Raw genomic sequence first — 19,601 nt, 5'->3', positions numbered from 1 at the left:
GCATCCCTCCGCTTCTCTTTCCATGACAAAAACTAACAGTGGAATGTGCCGAAAAAGTGCTGATGTCCACATCTTCTGCCATTTCTGTGGAAGTCAGACGACGTCCCGGATCAACAAAGCCTTCACTTTGGAAATGATCTGGTTGTTTCAGCGGGGTTTCAGTCTGTCGATCGGCGCTCGAAGTGCGCCGCGCTCTCAGCCGCTGTGGGCGGTCTTTAAACTGGCTGGAGCACTCCTTAATCTGTGTAATTCCCATAAAATCATCCCTGAAAGCCATCTGAATTTTCCGAATGGTGTCCACCTGGAGGTCTCTCACAGTTTCTGGAAAAATTTGATGCAGCAAAGCTCCAAATCGTTCAGACATTTTATTCGCAATAAAAATCCAACGAGAGGGGTGGACCACTGCAAACACAAAGCCTGCTCACAGGTGAATGACACAACCGACAGGCGTGAAAAAACTCACGCATGCGCACGAAGGTTCAAGCTTGGCTGATGCAATCACACGTGATTCAAATCCATATGGTTTTTGCAAAAAATAAAAAGGTCAGATAGTTTTCTAACAGACCTCGTATTTTGCAAGTTTGAAACTTTGGTGTTAGCTGACTGTGCTCGACAGCCTGCTGTTGCAGCACAGAGGCTTCACAGAACTTTAAAAAATAAAATCATTCATCGTGCTTTTATTTTGTGTTTTTCTTTAAGAACAAATGTCTCCATATGTAACAGGTCAATCAAAAACAGGAACAGGTGTCCTCCCACAATTTTTTGCTTTCGGGTGGACAAACACCAAATTGCATATTCATTAAAGCAATAAATGGAAAGTTTGCACTATTTTGCACGTTTGACAGACGCAATCCTCGTTCTGTATTCTTATTAACTCAGCAGCAGGTGTATTTGTGAGTGCAGTGGTGTTTGTGCACATTTTCTACACACGCAAACCTTCACATCAATCCTTAAATGTTTCCAAATCCTACAAACTGTCCCGCTATACACACAATTTTGGTATGAAATGGCTCATTTTAGACTTGTGTGCCATGTGTATTGTGCTTGCTCTAACCCCCCCACACACACACACACAAACACCCCAATACTTACAGCTAAACCGCAGAGGCTTCCTTGAACTGTAGACGCCCACTCAAAGCTCAGGTTTTGGGTGATAAGGCCACCGACGATTGGCCCATAAAACATCCTTTAAAAAAAAAAAAACAAGACCTTTTCACTTCACAATCCAAAGTGCAGCATCTAAAAATCAAAGAGCGGGCACTCCTGTCAAAGTTGTGTGTAAAAATCAGTACCACTTACCCCAAAGACCAAACTGCCCCAAACAGTCCAGATACCATTCCAAGAGTACTGAGACCTTCTTCAAATCCATGTTCACTATAAAGAAGAAAGACGTATACAACATGTATGTGCAGCACCGTAACAGTTTACTCAAATATGTAAAAGCCACACGTCATACTGTAGCAACTGGTATAAACCTGCTTACTATGCACAGGAGATTATCTCTGGGAAGGTGGGGATTCCAGTCACGCCAAGTGAAAATCCAATTACGCCAAGCATGACGACCACCAACCACAAGAGACTGCAGGACAAAGAGCAAAAAATGATCAAGTACAAAGTGTTTTGGTGGTACGTCTGTGGCCCCTTCACACTTGGCATGAATGAGGCCGAATGGCACACGAAGGAGGAATTGGATACCCGTTCGTGAAAAATCGGAGCCGCCTCTAACACCTGGTACACCTGTCGCCACAACTACTCACGCACACCAGTGGCCAAAAGCCAGAGAGTGCACTGCGCGTGCCCATTCGATCCCTCTCTCGGCAGGTGTCAGCCAAATTCCAGGTGCCACACATGAACATCCAATGTCACGTCACAGGACATGCCTGTCCGTCCGGCCCTGCATGTCCTGTGAGTGGCACGCCGCAGGACAAACACCGCGTCATATAGACCGTAGCTCACCTGGGTGACGTGACATTCAGATCACCAGCTGAGTGTTCACATGATCTGACAGTCCGTTTTACCTGGTACAGCCTGTCAATGTGCGCTCGCTGCAGCCCATCGCAAAGGTGATACGTATTTCCACATGAGGACAGCAAGCACACACACACACGCCTCACAGTGTTGAGTTGTAATGTCATGTCCTTCACAACATAGTACGTGTTCAACAGCTGTGACACGTGGGACCAGAGATCTCAACAGCTGCTGCTGTGTAAAGACACGCCCCCCCCAGTCCGTTCAGAGCACAGAACAAAGTGTCACACTCTGTTTCTGTGTGCTGTGATCATTCATTTTAGTTATTTGTCATGTCATTGTGTATGTTGTTGTTGTAGTAATTATTTATATACTCAGCTGGACATAATGAGAGCGCACTGCTTCATTCATGTCATTTCATGACTGTACGTCTGTGACCATGGGTCATGTACAGACGCACAGAGGGATCATACTTTTATTGTCCGTTAAATATGAAGGCTTAAATATTGGAAACTGTGGTGTTTTTTGTGGTGTGTGTTTTTTTTTTCTTTTTTCTCCACAGCAGCAGCGCAATGTGGTGCAACACGTTCCAGCTGCTCGCGCTGTGTTTGTGCACGTGCACAAGCGTACACACACCTGACCATGTGTCGGCTCGATGTTTTCGACGTTCGCTCATTCGGGCTGTTTCGCTGTGATTCGCCATTACTACAACTGTAAATCAAGCAATGTTAGTTTTGCTGTCTGCTGAAAACTAGATATACATTTACATGTAATCAGTGTCAGTGTCAGCAGCACAGCATTTTCAAACAAGTTCTTTCAAAGCATGTCAGTCTTTTTTTTGTAACTTTTTATTTATGGTATTTTTGTCACAATAAGAACATTGAGAAAAACAGAGGAAAAAAAAAACAAAAACAAATGAAAACTTGAGGTCATTAAGTAAATGCACATCACGATCAGTACATAACTGATTAACCTATGTTGTTGATTCTGTCATTCATGTAAACGGACCATTTTCGCCACCTTCTCTCTCCGATTTCTTTTTGTAGCCGTAAGGAATAGGTCATCTGCTCGAGTAGGTGTAAATGTTTTACAATGCCAACAAATGTGCCCACAGTAGGGGTGTCTTTCTGAAGCCAATATTTAGTGATTGCCTTCTTCCCTGCAGCCATCAGAATTTGTAGGAGATACTCATCATCTTTGTCCAATTCCTCAGAAAAATTACCTAAATACAGATAAAGAAATGTCGCATCCACACTAAAACCCAAAACCTTAACAATAACTTCCGTCACCTCCCTCCAGTAAGTCTGGATGGGGGGCACAACCAAAATATGTGGGCATGGTCCACCATGTTTTCACCACATTCTCTCCAGCATCCCAGCTGAGTGTCTGTTTGCTTTTTTGCTTAGGGGTTATAAAAAAGCGAATCAGATTCTTCCAGCAAAAGTCTCTCCACCCCAATGAATTAGTAGTAGTTGACTGTGTTATCCAAGCGTTCACCCATATGTCCTTTGTTATTACAATGTCCAGTTCTTTTTCCCAGAGTTGCTTCACATATTCTGTGGAGTCCTTCTTAAGAGATGTGACAGCATGGTACAGTTTACTTATCAGTCCTTTACTGCTCCTGCAGTTATATGCATCAACAAATAACTGAACAACCTTAGACCATTCTTTCTGGTCAGAGTCCCTAACCTCTTTACAGAAATAATCAGAGATTTGTAAGTATCTGTAAAAATCCTGTCTCCTCAACCCATAGACCTTACATAAATGTTCAAAACTATGAGGTGTTCTGTCTTTAACTATTGTACATAGAGATGTGATACCACGATAAACCTATTGTTTGTATCTGAAATCATACAATGATGGCTTATAGTCAGGGTCATAAGCAGGTCAACTGAGTAGTTTTACCTCCCTCTGGAGCTGATAGTGTTGAACAATTTCAAACCATATCTTCAATGATAAGTTCACCCAATCACTCTCTGTCTGTGGTCTTGCCTTATCCCTGTCAATACAACCTATTAATGATTGTAATGGGACATCTGTTAAAGATGTCTCTATGTCTTTCCATTTAGCTTTATAAGATGGGTTGCATAGACATACAAGTGGCCTTAGCTGAGCTGATATATAATAATCCTTAAAGGATGGGAGCGCCATGCCCCCCTGCTCCCTTGATAACTGGAGTGTGGAAAACTTCACCCTTGGCCTCTTATTGTTCCATACAAATAATCAAATGTGCCTATTCCATTCTCTGAATTGTTTTGTAGGAATGTCTATAGGAAGTGACAAAAAAAGATAAAGTAATCTGGGCAAGATGTTCATCTTAACTGTTCTAATTCTATTGCCAAAGTCAAGGGGGAGGAGACTCCATCTATTAAGATCCTCATATATATTTTTTACTAACATTGTTATAATTACTTTGGAATAGCTGAGACAGATCTTTAGTCAAATATGCTCCTAAGTATTTAATTTGGGTAGAATGCCAGTTGAGCGTATATTCTGTTTTAAGTTCCTGTGTGGGAGCAAAATTAAATGTCATAACCTGTGTTTTATTTATGTTGAGAACATAACCTGAATATTTCCCATATGTTTCCAGCATGTCCATTAAAATAGGTAGGCCAGTGGCTGGTTCAGACAATGTGACAAGTACATCATCGGCATATAGACTTACTTTGTATTCCTCTCCTCCAATGGAGATACCTGTTAGTTTTACCTCCTGTCTTATGGCCTGAGCCAAAGGCTCAATGAACAGGTTGAAGAGACTGGGGCTGGCAGGACAGCCCTGTCTACATCCTCGCTCCAAGCTAATAGGATCTGAAAGACTGCCATTTACCTTAATTCTAGCTACAGGGGAGGAATAAAGTGCTTGAATACAACTGATAAATTTATTCCCAAAGCCAAATCTCTTCATTACTGAATAAAGAAAGTTCCATCCCACAGAGTCAAAGGCCATCTCTGCGTCTAAACTTAAAATAATGGCCTTTGACTGTGTTTTGTTGATATTTTCAATAATATGGAGGGATCTCCTAATATTATCCTGTGTTTGTCTATTTCTAATGAATCTGGTTTGGTCCTCATCTACTAGATCATACATTGCAGTTTCCATTCTCTTTGTTAAGATTGTTGCATAGAGCTTATAGTCAGCATTTAACACACTGATTGGTCTATACCCTTTGCAATCCGTCCTATCCTTCCCTTCCTTAGGGATGACCGATATAAATGCCTCTCTCCAAGATGGAGGGGGAGGACCGTCCTCTAATATGTAATTAAACCATGTGTCAAGAAGGGGTACCAAATGTTCTTTCATGGTTTTTGTACCATTCTGGAGGGAATCCATCCACTCCAGGTGACTTGTTATTATTCAGACTTGAGATGGCATCATTTATCTCCTCCCTTGTTATTGGTTGGGTTAGTTTTTCATTGATTTGTGTACCAATATTTGGGAGGTCTAGGGAATTTAGAAACTCGGTTATTGATTGCATATCTGCCTGGTCCCTATTAGAGTAAAGAGATGTATAGTATTTCTCAAAGGATTTTTGTATGTCATCTAGATTTTTAACAATCTTATTTGTAACAGGGTCTTTTATCTTATGAATTGTATTTTTAGCCTGTTGCTTCTTTAGTCTCCAGGCTATCAGCTTTGATGCTTTGGGGCCATCCTCATAATATCTTTGTTTCATAAATCTGAGTTTTTTCTCCACCTCCTCACTAACTATTTTGTCTATATCCTGCTTAATAAGTCTTATTTGTTTAATAATTGCATGATCTCTATTGGTAATATGGATTTGTTCAAGATTCTGTAATTTTTCTTCCAAGTCTGACAGTTGCATTTTTATCTTTTTTGATAAGGCTGACCAAGCTATTATCTTGCCCCTCAAGACGGCCTTAAATGCATCCCATAGCATACTGGGATTTACAGTCCCATTATCATTTTCCTGGAGATATAAATCTAGCTCTATTTTCATCATTGACATAAAACTGGCATCATTTAACATACCAGAGTTTAACCTCCAAAGTGTTTTGCGCCTTCTACGTATATTAAACAAAGTCACTTCTCGCTGGTCTATTTTGCATTTAACCAGGACAAACCTACCTTCTTTATCCCTTATTTCAGAAACAAATTCAAATGGGGTCGAGTTTGAAATTAGTATTGCTACCCCCCTTTTCCTGCCATTTTTGTATGATGAAAAAAATGTATTTCTAAAACCCAACTTTTTAAATTTTTCATGTTCATCTGCAGACATATGGGTTTCCTGCCAAAACACTATATTTACTCTGTCCCTTTTAACCTTAGCAATCATCTTACTACGTTTTATAGGATTATTAAGCCCATTCACATTCCATGACAGTATATTATAGTATTGATAATGCATTCATATTATCATTGATATCATGTGATTGTACACTCCAAGACCTCAAACAAGAAAAAGAAAAAGTAATAAGGGAACTATAACTATAATACAAATGAATGAACAAGACTTCCAACAACAAAGGTGACCGATCACCTTTAGGAAAAGGGAGGGAACTGCCACTAGGTGGGGTCCCTCGACAAGCTGACGCAAAAACAAAAAAAGATTTGTGGCTGTCTGTTGATGATGCATAGTATCAACTATTCCAATATGACCAAGAAAGACGACTATTCAGGCGAGTGGTTCTCATCTTCTGGGGTGTCCTTCCTACGATATTCCTGTAGTCTCTCTCTCACCTGTTGCTGGTATTCTTCCCCTCTGCTACGAGGCTTGCAAATCACCTCCCAGGGTAGCAACTTGGCCAGTATTTCCTCCGTGAAAACCTCCGCATTTTTCTCGCATGTGACCTTGCCCACGTTGAACCCACGTCTTCTCAGATCCTCTGCTGCTTGTGTCGCGTTGTAGTATGTGACCGAGCCGGTTTGCAAATGGACTCGCATACTAGTCACTGGAGTCCGAAATCGTATCCCCTGTTCCTTCAGTGCTTTCTTAATAGGAGCATATTCCTTCCTCTTCTTTTGCACAGCTTCGGCATAGTCATGGTCAAAATACGCTTGTTGGTTATCATGGCTAAGACCTTTCTTCCAAGCTGCGTGGAGGATTCTTTCTTTGACTGTAAACTGGAGGAAGCGAACCACCACTGACCGTGGTGGAGCATCACCGGATGGTTTAGCCGCCAGTGCGCGGTGAGCGCGTTCTATCCCAAGGTCGCTGCTCCAATTAGGGTCAATGTCCTCACTGAGTTGCGTCTTGATCATATTCACCACAAATGCTGTTGCAGAAGTACCCTCTGCGTCCTCTGGTATTCCATAAATTCTGATGTTGTTTCATCTCGCGTGCCCCTCCATCTCAGTCACTTTATCCTGCAGTGTTCGCTGGTTTTCCAACAGCTGAGTTAGCGTATCCTTAACAGCAATATCCCACCGCTCCGCGTCCGCCATGCTATCCTCAATCTCTCCAACTCGTTCGGTAACATCTTCAATCTAACTTGTCACATCTTGAAGTTTTGTATGAATTTCGGAAGTGAATTCGTCCATTTGCTTTTTAATATCTTCTCTGAAGCACTTACTAAATTCTTGGAGGTCCTTCTTGAGCTCGGTTCTTAGGTCTTCCATTCCTTTAGCCACTGCTGCACTCACTGCTTCTCGGATTGTGTCCAAGCATTCATCCCCGCCATGTGCTCCTCCGTGTTTCTCACCATCACTCGTCTTTCCCTCAGTTTCTCGCGCTTTCATAGTCATCTTTGCTTTCTTGGATTTGTCCGCACTCATTCTTGCAAGTGGATTTTAAAACATAAGTGAATTTTATAATATTGAGTGGGAAAAAGCTAAGCTGATACAGAAGCTCAGATTTTACGCTGTCATCTCAGCTCTGGCGCCACCGGAAGTCCAGTCTATCATCTTTGATATGACACTGAAAGGTTTAATTTTTGCAAAATAAGGGAGTTTATATAATGTCATTTTATTGGTGAGTTGTCACATGACATGGATTAGTCATACCATTTGCCGTTGTGTTTCATTTACTGTGCAAGTTCTTTTTTAGCATGCAATTTTGGTGCTATATGAAATGCACTATTGCACGCCCTGACTACAGAGAGCTACCAGGGGCGGCGTTTAGCTAAAGATGGTGGCGTTTGTTTTGCTCACAGATGATGATTTGAAGGAGCTAACTGATGTTGCTAATTCTTCTAACACACACACAAAATCCACTGCGCTGTAAGCTGTCTGGAGGCATGAAGAGCTGTTAGGATGAAAAGCTGGACTAATTTTTGGCGTGATTTTTTGCTGGAGTGAGGAACTACACAAAGAACTTTTTTTTTTTTGTAAGTACACGTCAGTGCACGGCATCACAGACAACATTGTCGCAATTATTTTTGATCTATCTAACTGTTTTTCCAAGTTGACTGAAAACACTTTTGGACTCCAATTTGAAGTTCATGTTGGACTGTTGACGTCAAAACACGGCCGTTCCTATTCACCCAGTGGCCGGGGACACGGAACACCAAATGTAAGTCCCTTTTCTGTTGTTTATAAATTAACAAAATATCAAATGACAAGGATCTATTTTAGATGTTATATAAAACAAATAATGTTTTTACATTATTTCAATGGAACAAATATTTAATTCGGTGAAAGCTGGAATGTACCATTCAACCCTGCTTCGCCTTGGTGAATGGTACATTACATGTTTCACTTCATGAACTATTCATACCATTGAACTAGAGCTAGAATTAGATGTGGCATTAGTTTTGGGCAAATTGCTAATTTATCTAAATAACTGACTTTTCCTTATGATTGGTAAATTTAAAGTTTCAAGTGGTGTTACTTTCCATGTCTGCCCTGTGCTCACCTCGGGATGTGCAGAAAGGGGGCGGGTCCAAGCAGACAGAAGCTGGCGGCTGTGGCGAAGCCTCCACACACCATGAACCACGGCCTGGTGGCCTAATGAACACCAATATGCAGCAATCAATGCTGAGTTTCAGCTCAAAATGACAGCTGCTCAGTTGACTTTGTTTTATTTCATACTCACCGGATATTTATCTGTAAAAAACCCAATTAGCGGTGATGCCAGGCAATAAGGTATGGATAGACCAATCATGATGAGTCCTACGTAGCCGGGGGACAGGCTAAACTAGGATCAAGAAGAAAGCACAATATATTTCTTCATATTTTGTTGGGAGGGGGAAAAAAACAAGCCACAGTGCCTACTATTCTACAAAGTTTTACACACCCTAGAATTTAGATACAAAACAGCACTTAAATGTAAATATTCAAATCTCAAAATACATACACACAATCTAAATATGAAATTTCAACACACCAGCCTAATGAATACAACAGATGGCACAAACAACCTTAAAATCTAGTCAGTTCTTCTACCCCTAAAGGATTACCAATAGTGCAAGTATCAAGTGTCTTACAGAGGATATTTAGAACGGCTGTTTTGAAGAAATGTTTAAAGATCCCAGGGCCAGTACATCCAGTAAAGATCTTTTTTCCAAGATAAACTGCAAAACTGTGCAATAACCATGCAGTGTAATCAGATATGCCACACCAGCCAGGTGGATGGGCTATTTTGACAAAGATGAAGTGCTCACAAACATGGGGTTTAAGAAATTTGTGAACAAAATTTGAGGAAAATAAACCTTTCTGAGCATAGACGTTTGAGATGGTTTTCCTTAAATGGTGACAAACAGGAGCAAAAACTAAAGTGTTGCATGAGACAAAACTAAAGTGCTGCTGAGACATATACACTATATATATATATATTATATATATATATATATATATATATATATATATATATATATATATAGTATTGCTGAATCAGAAAGAATTAGGAGTTGGTATGTTATGTTCACAAGAAAGACCACTTCATCTTTATTATTTTGGAAATATATGCAGCAAAAATCCTTAAAATCATATCATCTTATCAAATCCCCAAGTGGAACCTGTGGTATAAGTATCAAGTGCCTATGACATATTGTTAATTTCATATGTTAACAAAAATTTGTCAAGATGCAAACAAATGAAAGCATGATCAAGTTTTTATGTCAATAATGCCAAGATATATTAAACAAAAGTTGTATCTCTTAACAGTAAGTTGATGTTTATTTTATTATTTATTACCTTTGCAATGGCAAACAGGGACAAAGTGGCATCTATGAAGCCCAATCCTGCACTTAGTGTGAAGACCACAAAACAGATGAGCACTATTTTCAGGTGGGTCAGAAGCCTAAAGAAGGAATCTTTTGAGGGATCTGCTTCTGCATGGAGAGACAAGTAAGTGCAATATATGAACTAAAAACTCAATAGTTTAAGAAAGGAGCTGAAAAAGACATGAAATGAACAAGCTGTTTGCTGAAATCTCCAAACTTGCCGATGCTCGGTAGAACGTAAAGGTTGAAAGGAACCATTATCAACAGGAAACACCCAAGAATCAGAAACGGGACCTCATATCCAAACGACTGGTAGAACCAGCCTCCGACCGGCGGCCCCAGGATCAGCCCGAGTCCTGTGAAAATCTCTAAACTTCCCTGAACACAGAAAGACAGCAATTTCAAGCACACACGCACAGTGTGTTTGTACAATCTGGATGTGTCCTTCAGTGTAAACACAACTACTACACACAGCGCAACCTTCCATAGCAACGGGTGCTAAACAGCCCAAACTATAATGCTTTTTTTGTTTGCACATGATTCCAATGCCTAAACAACATGCCAGCCGGATAAGTGATGTGCACACTCACGAAAACAGTTGCAACGTTGTCTGGGAATATTTTTGCTGTGATGGCAAACGAGGAGGTCATCGCAGCTGCAAAGCCCACGGCATCGATGGATCTGACCACAAAGCAGAGAACGATGAACGCGGCTCCTGCAGGAGCCCGATCAAGTAACCTGAGAGAAAACAGACAGAGAGAAAAGAACAGTAATACGTAGAAGAATTCAAGGCAAGAAGATGGAGAAAACATAATACCCACACTGACACCACGACACAGGGTGTTAATTCATAAATAAAGGAAGGATGGGTTAAATGTAGTGCAGATGGTGGAGTCAAAAATGTGTCATCATCTCATACATCCCCAGATTAAACAGTCATATTATAAGAATGATCTTAATCACATTTGTAATTTAGTAACTTTGATGTGTCAGATCAGTATAAACATTAAGCTTGTTTAAGCCCCAGTCACATGGCATACAACAATTCCTGAACAAAGGGGAAAAAAGCCACAAAGTCGCAAATCATTGAGAAAATGATTTGCGACCAGCTTTCACTTTTCCCATCACAGAACAGCCTGCAAATCAAGAGCGCAAAAGGAACAAAAGAGGAACAAAACGAAACTGAAGTGAAATGTTCACGTGATCGGCAGCAAGAAGTTTGTAAAATCTCAGCAATCACGGCCGGTAGGTGGTGGCAAATGCACCTTAAGATGGCGCCGTCCGTCACTGAATAAGAAAGAAGAAGAAGAAGGCTGACAGCTGCTATAAAAGCCACAGGCAGCCAGCCAATCCCTCATTTCCACAGTACTTCCAGGTGAGTAATTGGTTTGTCTTCACATTCTTGTTGTGGCATGTCTGTACTTGTCCTGACGAGCTGTGATACCATCACCATCCATGGCACTGGTCATGGGGAACTGTCCGTGTCTGGAGTTGGTCATGGGGAACTGTCCATGTCTGGAGCTGGTCATGGGGAAATGTCCGTGTTAGACAAAGGCCACACCCACACGCAGACGAGCCACAAATGTTTGAAACGTTCGTACATAGTTGATAAAATGTTCTTAATGCTATTGTTACTGTATGAAAACGGTTGAGGCTTTAGTTATTGATTCATTCACATGTCGTTGCATTCGTTCAATACGTCAGACTTGTGAGGATGAACGAAGTGTAAATGAAGTCGAACGAAACACTAATATAACATTAACTAAACATACAATAAGAAACGGTCAACAATGTCAGCAAAACGAAATACAGACAAACTGAGGTTTTCGTTGGCATTCTTTCAAATTTTTCGACAGTTTAAAAATCCTGACGTAGCACCAGCTGCGGGAACAAAGCTAACAAAGGTTAAACAATGCCAACGAAAGTCCAGATTTCTTGTTTCGTTTGGGCTTTGTTGCCCTTCGTTAGTGCCGTTTGACTGGGCCTTTAGCTTATGTAATACACCATAGACTTGTCTGCCACCTGCTGGACATGTCTGGACTCATTGCTGAGAATCATCATCACATGGCTGATGGAAATTAGGAGAAGATGTGGTTGAAGTTACATGTTATGTGCAATGAGCTTGTTTATCCATTTGCTTTATTTCCAAAGCTTAGGCCAGGTGGCCACCAAACACACACACACACATATATACATATATATATATATACATATATACATATATACATATATATATATATATATATATATACATATATATATATATATATATATACACACAGTAGTGTTCAGAATAATAGTAGTGCTATGTGACTTAAACGATTATTCCAGGTTTTGAGTATATTTCTTATTGTTACATGGGAAACAAGGTACCAGTAGATTCAGTAGATTCTCACAAATCCAACAAGACCAAGCATTCATGATATGCACACTCTTAAGGCTATGAAATTGGGCTATTAGTAAAAAAAAGTAGAAAAGGGGGTGTTCACAATAATAGTAGCATCTGCTGTTGACGCTACAAACTCAAAACTATTATGTTCAAACTGCTTTTTTAGCAATCCTGTGAATCATTAAACTAGTATTTAGTTGTATAAGGACAGTTTTTCATTATTTCTTCACATCTGCGAGGCATTAATTTTGTTGGTTTGGAACCAAGATTTTGCTCGTTTACTAGTGTGCTTGGGGTCATTGTCTTGTTGAAACACCCATTTCAAGGGCATGTCCTCTTCAGCATAAGGCAACATGACCTCTTCAAGTATTTTGACATATCCAAACTGATCCATGATACCTGGTATGCGATATATGGGCCCAACACCATAGGAGGAGAAACATGCCCATATCATGATGCTTGCACCACCATGCTTCACTGTCTTCACTGTGAATTGTGGCTTGAATTCAGAGTTTGGCGGTCGTCTCACAAACTGTCTGCGGCCCTTGGACACAAAAAGAACAATTTTACTCTCATCAGTCCACAAAATATTCATCCATTTCTCTTTAGGCCAGTTGATGTGTTCTTTGGCAAATTGTAACCTCTTCTGCACGTCTTTTATTTAACAGAGGGACTTTGCGGGGGATTCTTGCAAATAAATTAGCTTCACACAGGTGTCTTCTAACTGTCACAGCACTTACAGGTAACTCCAGACTGTCTTTGATCATCCTGGAGCTGATCAATGGGTGAGCCTTTGCCATTCTGGTTATTCTTCTATCCATTTTGGTGGTTGTTTTACGTTTTCTTCCACACATCTGTTTTTTTTTTTTTTGTCCATTTTAAAGCATTGGAGATCATTGCAGATGAACAGCCTATAATTTTTTGCACCTGCGTGTAAGTTTTCCCCTCTCCAATCAACTTTTTAATCAAACTATGCTGTTCATCTGAACAATGTCTTGAACGTCCCATTTTCCTCAGGCTTTCAAAGAGAAAAGCATGTTCAACAGGTGCTGGCTTCATCCTTACATAGGGGACACCTGATTCACACCTGTTTGTTCCACAAAATTGACGAACTCACACTTAAGAGTGTGCATATCATGAATGCTTGGTCTTGTTGGATTTGTGAGAATCTACTGAATCTACTGGTACCTTGTTTCCCATGTAACAATAAGAAATATACTCAAAACCTGGATTAATCTTTTTAGTCACATAGCACTACTATTAGTCTGAACACTACTGTATATATATTAGTAAGAGAGAGAGAGAGAGAGAGATTCAGTAATTAATTAATTTTAGTGCACTATGCCAGTGTTTTACAAGAACATGTTAATCAATGCATTATTCAATAATTATGATCTCCATCTGTTGTCTTTGTGGAATCATGAATTAGCCTGTATAAACCTACAACACAGTCATCAGGTTTTTAATTTACCAAAAAAGTCATACTGAATATCTTAAATAGAAATAGACAAATTTTTTTAAACATTTTGAAAATTCAATTCCAGTATTTTATTCACATGTTTAAAAACAGCCAACGTTTAAAGAGAAACATTTTGGGTGCACTGTGTTTCACAGTTCTATCTGAATAAGAGCTCACTGGTCTGGAAATGAGAGACTTACCCAAAAAGAATGGTGCAGATTGATGACATAAACAGGCCTGTAACAAGCATCAACTTTGCACCAATATGGACAATCTGACACAAAAACAAAGTCAGTTACAGCTGTGCACCAAATCACTCTGCGCGCAATAAGATTTTTTTTTAAAAGGGACATAAACTTACATATTTTCCTAGTATCAATGAACCAATTAAATTGCAGACAGCGAAGCAGCCAAATATGAGTCCAACGACCGTCTGGTTGGCTCCTTTCTTTACTGCCTGTACAGGAAACAGTCATGCAATCTATTTATATATACATATATCTGACAAAATGATGGTTTTCAGTTTTACATTAGAACAGATACAAACCACATCAAACAAATCAGAGCTCGGTTATCTGATTATGAAACAGTCAGTGGAAGGGAAAATCATTTTTAATGTAAGTCTGCAGCTGTGAATGAGCTCTTCCTCTGAATTTATGCTGGAAATACTGTAGCAGAAGGTTAATGCTCAGGTGCCATTAAACTTTACTGAATATTTGTTCCCCATTTCCTCAGGTGACCCGATGGCTTCTATGTGATTGGTAAAAAGAACAGACAAAGTTTGACTGAACATCAGGAAGGGTTTATGGCTTCTGTCACATGGTCACCCCTCCGGGTCCTCGGCACACTGCGGCGTATTCTTAAGGAATGTGGAGCAGGCGGTCCGCTGTTTGAGTGTGATCACAGCCCTGAGCCCCTGTGTACTCAGCACTCCTGTGTTCTTGATCAAATGGATCCTTTTGTAAGTGTTCCACGATACAGAACACACTTTTACACTGCTGGTGAGTGATCAAACCAATTTCCAATCTTCTAATTAACATGACAGCAGTTATCAATTGATGAAGCACAACTTTAGTCAGCAGATGAACTTTGTTCAGCATCGACAGTGTTCTCAGATATTAAAACGCATCACTGTTGATTTTCAGACATCTCCCCACATTTCTTGCTGCACATTTTATTGGCTTTGTAGAATTTTAGCCAAATAAAATATGACAAATGTTTGCTTTCTCTGACACTTTTTGTTTTTTTGGGGGTGGGGGGTGCAGTTTATTTTCCTTTGAGCAGGATTTACTGAATAACTGAAGAAACAGTTTGTATGATATTTGCTGTAAATACTGGATTAGAGCAAAACTGTAAATAAGAGCAATCAGAAATTTCTGACGTCTGCCAATCCGGTGTCGCTGACCGAACAGTCTCCCCTAAATAAAAAATCGGTCCATTCGGGCTTCACTGTGCATGCGTCATTTGGGACCACAGTCTGAGACGGACTCTCTTCACCCAAAGCGATCAAATGGATTAATGTGATTATTAACCATCAGATGACAAGTAAAAACCTCTTAAATCATTCTAAAGTCAGTTTTATGTGGAAATGAGGCTGTTTTAAGCAGAAATGAGGCGATAATCATGGAGTCGCTACTGACGCTTTGAAATGACGGAGACGCAGTGAGCGCAGCACCAGCAGCTCGTGTGGCTGCTGCGCTCTGATCACCCCCGTCTTTTATTATGAAATAATACTGAATTAATGTGGAAATGATTGTTGTACAAAAGCTTCAGATATCTGTCGCTGAGATAGATGATGACTGGAGTGCAGTTTTAAGCAGAAATGAGGTGATAATCCATGAACCGCGGCTGACGCACAGAAATGATGCATGTGCGGTGAAGGCAGGGCGGACTAATTTTTACGGTGAACCGTTCGGTCTGCGACACTGGATCACTTCCAAAATTCAGTAGAGTCTTCCATGCCCTAATATCTATCTGTGGTGAAAATTTTATGAGAATCTGTGAAGTAGTTTTGACATAATCCTTCAAAGCATATATAAAGTAAAATCTTGATCGAAAATCTGGATCCAGATCACCTCCAAAATTTAATGGAGTCTTCCATGGTCTAACATCTATCTGTGGCGAAAATTTCATCAAAATCCATGCAGTAGTTTTGACATAATCTTGCTAACAGACAGACCTCCTTCACGGAGATAATAAATCTTCAGTATTGTATCACATACAAACATATGTATTTCCCTGGAAGCAGAGAGTCTATGACTCCTTCTGGACAGGACACCAGTCCACTGCAGGTCCCCAGTGAAGGCTACTATCATTTACAGCCAGGTGGACTGTGGACAATGCTGATGAAGTATTTAATTGAAAGAATGACCAGTAATGAAACCCAAGGTCTAAATATTGGCAGCTTGGGTCCTATTGCACTGAGCTACCTGCACTACCAATAATTCTAAACCAAATAAAATTAGGATACCACCATTGTAAGTCAGTCCCTCCACTAATCTGCGATGCCAGGATTTCAGCAATTTTGCCTCACTTAGGGTTTCGGGCTGGGATTAGAATAAGGATCTAAGTTAAGGTGCTTGTAAATTTGAACCAAATTTCCACTTCCATACTACGAGCTTGAACGCTTCTGGGAGTCTCGCATAGTGGCACAGTTCTGGTATGGTCCAGGTCCCATTTGGGAATAGTTCAAATATCCTGGCTCCGCGAAGCAAAAAAGGAGCAAATCTTCAAATTATGAGTGCTGCTGGAATTAAATTTAGCAAACCCGCCTCAATAAGCAATGTAAACAATTAACTGATTCTCAAAACAGTTAATTATTCTGAAACTAATCCACTGCTAATGCACATAATTTGGTAAAACTCAGAGGTCGGATGCCACGTACTTACCAAATACACCAACTACATATCTGCTATTATATAACGGCTGAGTGGATCCTTGTCATTTGATTGGTGCTTTGTATGTCACGTGACATGCTTTATTCGTCCCATTTGTGTTGCATTGCATCTGGAGTGCAATTTGGCTCCATTAGGATGCAAATTTGGTTCCATAAATTTGGTACCATTGCACACTGCGCATACACACACACGCGCGCGTGCATGTGCACACACAAAACGGATCCACTGCACTGTAAGCCATCTGGACGCATGAAGAGCTGTTAGGAGGAATTTAGGATGAAAAGCTGGACTAATTTCTGACGTGATTTTTTTCGCTGCACTGAGGAAGTGCACAGTCTTTTTTTTTTTTTTTCGAAGTACACGACGTTAGTGCATGGCATCACAGACGATATAGTCAGAATTATTTTTGGACTCACATTTAAAGTTTGTGTTGGATTGTTGATGTCAGACGTGACATCACGAGTGAGGATCGTACACAAACTTTTTCTTTTTTTTCTGGAAGTACACAAAGTCAGTGCAGTGCCGCACCAAAATGTAAGTCCCTTTTCTGTTGTTTATAAATCAATATAATATCAAATGAGAATGATCTATTTTAGCCATTATATAAAACAAATAATGAATGTTTTTACAGTCTTTCATTGGAAAGAATATTTAATTTGGTGAAAGCTGGAACATACCATTGAATGGTATGTTCCAGCTTTCACCTCATGAAATATTCGTACCACTGAACTCAAAAACATTCATTATTTGGATAATAATATTTGGTGCAGATGCAGAAGGTCTGCTGTTGTAGTTCTTGAGCATTTGCACTGATCTATAACAGGTGCAGGTTTAACTTAATGTTTCAAAAGAACCTTCAGCACTCATGTGAGTGCTGAAGGTTCTCTGCCACAGAGCCAAGAATCTGCCAGATGTGGATCTCCTCCTTCTTCACTGAGTGATTGAAGCCTGGCTTGTGTTAAGTTAAGCCTAACTCTCAGTGTCTTACCTCATTGGGGAAAAATGGTCCTAAGATTGAGTAACAGATCATGGAGCTGAAGTTGACAGAAGCCACAGATATTAATGTGAGGATCTGCTGTCTGGACATCCTCCTTCGAGGAGCTGCTGCTTCTAACACACCTCCGTTTTCTGAGCAATAAACACAAACGGGGGACAGGTTTCACACAAGTTAGATGACGGACACAAAAATCAAGAGGGTTTTTTGTGATGAGACGTGTTGTCTTAATGCTTTGATTCAAAACCGCATTCACTGTCATAACTTCTTTGTTTCTTTTTAAAAAAAATCAAGCTACGTTATATAAAGTCACCAACCTGTTTGATGATCAACGTGCTGGTCCATTTTTAATTTTCACAATTTTGTATCCAGTTATTCATAAATGGAACAGCTTCTGACGCACAGCAGCGACAGACAGCAAAAAGCCAAAGGTCCACATCGTGCACTTCCTAGATAAAGTTGACGACAGTTAACGGGTGCAGAACGACGCTGTGACTTTCAAAATAAAAGTTACATTCCTGACGTACCGGAAGCTGTTAACTGCGACCTTCAGGATCACATGTGAAACCCTGAATCCAAGTGAACTGGCAGAACATGCTAATAATCTTCTTTGTCTTTCGGCTGTTCCCGTTAGGGGTCGCCACAGCAGATCAATCGTTTCCATCTCACCCTGTCCTCTGTATCTTCCTCTGTCACACCAACCACCTGCATGTCCTCTCTCAGCACATCCATGAACCTCCTCTTTGGTCTCCCTCTTCTCCTCCTGCCTGGTGGATCCATCCTCAGCATCCTTCTCCCTATATACCCTGGGTCCCTCCTCTGCACATGTCCAAACCATCTCAATCTCGCCTCTCTGACTTTGTCTCCAAACCGTCCCACCTGAGCTGTCCCTCTGATATGTTCATTCCTAATCTTGTCCATTCTTGTCACTCCCAAAGAGAATCTCAGCATCTTCAGCTCTGCCACCTCCAGCTCTGCCTCCTGTCTTTTTGTTAATGCCACCGTCTCTAAGCCGTACAGCATAGCTGGTCTCACTACTGTTTTGTAAACTTTCCCCTTCACTCTTGCTGATATTCTTCGGTCACAAATCACTCCTGCCACCTTTCTCCACCCACTCCACCCTGCCTGCACTCTCTTCTTCACCTCTCTACCACACTCTCCATTACTTTGAACAGTTGACCCCAAATATTTAAACTCATCTACTTTCACCACTTCTACTCCTTGTAACTGCACTATTCCACTGGGCTCCCTCTCATTCACACACATGTACTCACTCTTGCTTCTACTGACTTTCATTCCCCTTCTCTCCAAAGCATATCTCCACTTCTCCAGAGTAGACTCAACTTGCTCTCTACTCTCACTACAGATCACAATGTCATCTGCAAACATCATAGTCCATGGGGACTCCTGTCTGATCTCATCTGTCAACCTGTCAATCACCACTGCAAACAAGAAAGGACTCAGAGCTGATCCTTGGTGTAATCCCACTTCCACCTTGAATGAGTCTGTCATTCCGACTGCGCATCTCACCGCTGTCACACTATTCTTGTACATGTCCTGCACTACCCTAACATACTTCTCTGCCACTCCAGACGTCCTCATACAATACCACAACTCTTCTCTTGGCACCCTATCATAAGCTTTTTCTAAGTCCACAAACACACAATGTAACTCTTTGTCCTTCTCTGTACTTTTCCAACAGTATTCTCAGAGCAAACATTGCATCTGTAGTGCTCTTTCTCGGCATGAAACCATATTGCTGCTCATTAGCAG

General features: G+C 40.6%; 1 protein-coding gene across 1 annotated transcript in view; it reads right to left on the bottom strand.

Moving 5' to 3' along the window:
- The window catches only part of slc18b1 (solute carrier family 18 member B1), a 28,146-nt gene extending 9,612 nt beyond the window's left edge, over positions 1-18,534 (bottom strand). Inside the window, exons 1-12 of the mRNA XM_034159425.1 lie at positions 18,146-18,534; positions 17,823-17,962; positions 14,299-14,394; positions 14,138-14,211; positions 10,680-10,827; positions 10,311-10,467; positions 10,061-10,197; positions 8,961-9,062; positions 8,781-8,872; positions 1,484-1,579; positions 1,300-1,374; positions 1,093-1,186 (exon numbers count right to left, since the gene is read on the bottom strand). Coding sequence (XP_034015316.1) covers positions 1,093-1,186; positions 1,300-1,374; positions 1,484-1,579; positions 8,781-8,872; positions 8,961-9,062; positions 10,061-10,197; positions 10,311-10,467; positions 10,680-10,827; positions 14,138-14,211; positions 14,299-14,394; positions 17,823-17,962; positions 18,146-18,173 — 1,239 coding nt within the window. The 5' untranslated portion in view covers positions 18,174-18,534. The remainder of the gene's footprint in view (positions 1-1,092; positions 1,187-1,299; positions 1,375-1,483; positions 1,580-8,780; positions 8,873-8,960; positions 9,063-10,060; positions 10,198-10,310; positions 10,468-10,679; positions 10,828-14,137; positions 14,212-14,298; positions 14,395-17,822; positions 17,963-18,145) is intronic.
- Positions 18,535-19,601: the final 1,067 nt, after the last annotated feature.

The sequence above is a fragment of the Thalassophryne amazonica genome, chromosome 19 (assembly GCF_902500255.1).
Source record: "Thalassophryne amazonica chromosome 19, fThaAma1.1, whole genome shotgun sequence".
NCBI lineage: Eukaryota > Metazoa > Chordata > Actinopteri > Batrachoidiformes > Batrachoididae > Thalassophryne > Thalassophryne amazonica.
Note: the sequence above shows the minus strand (reverse complement) of the source record. Positions and strands in the feature narration are given on the sequence as shown.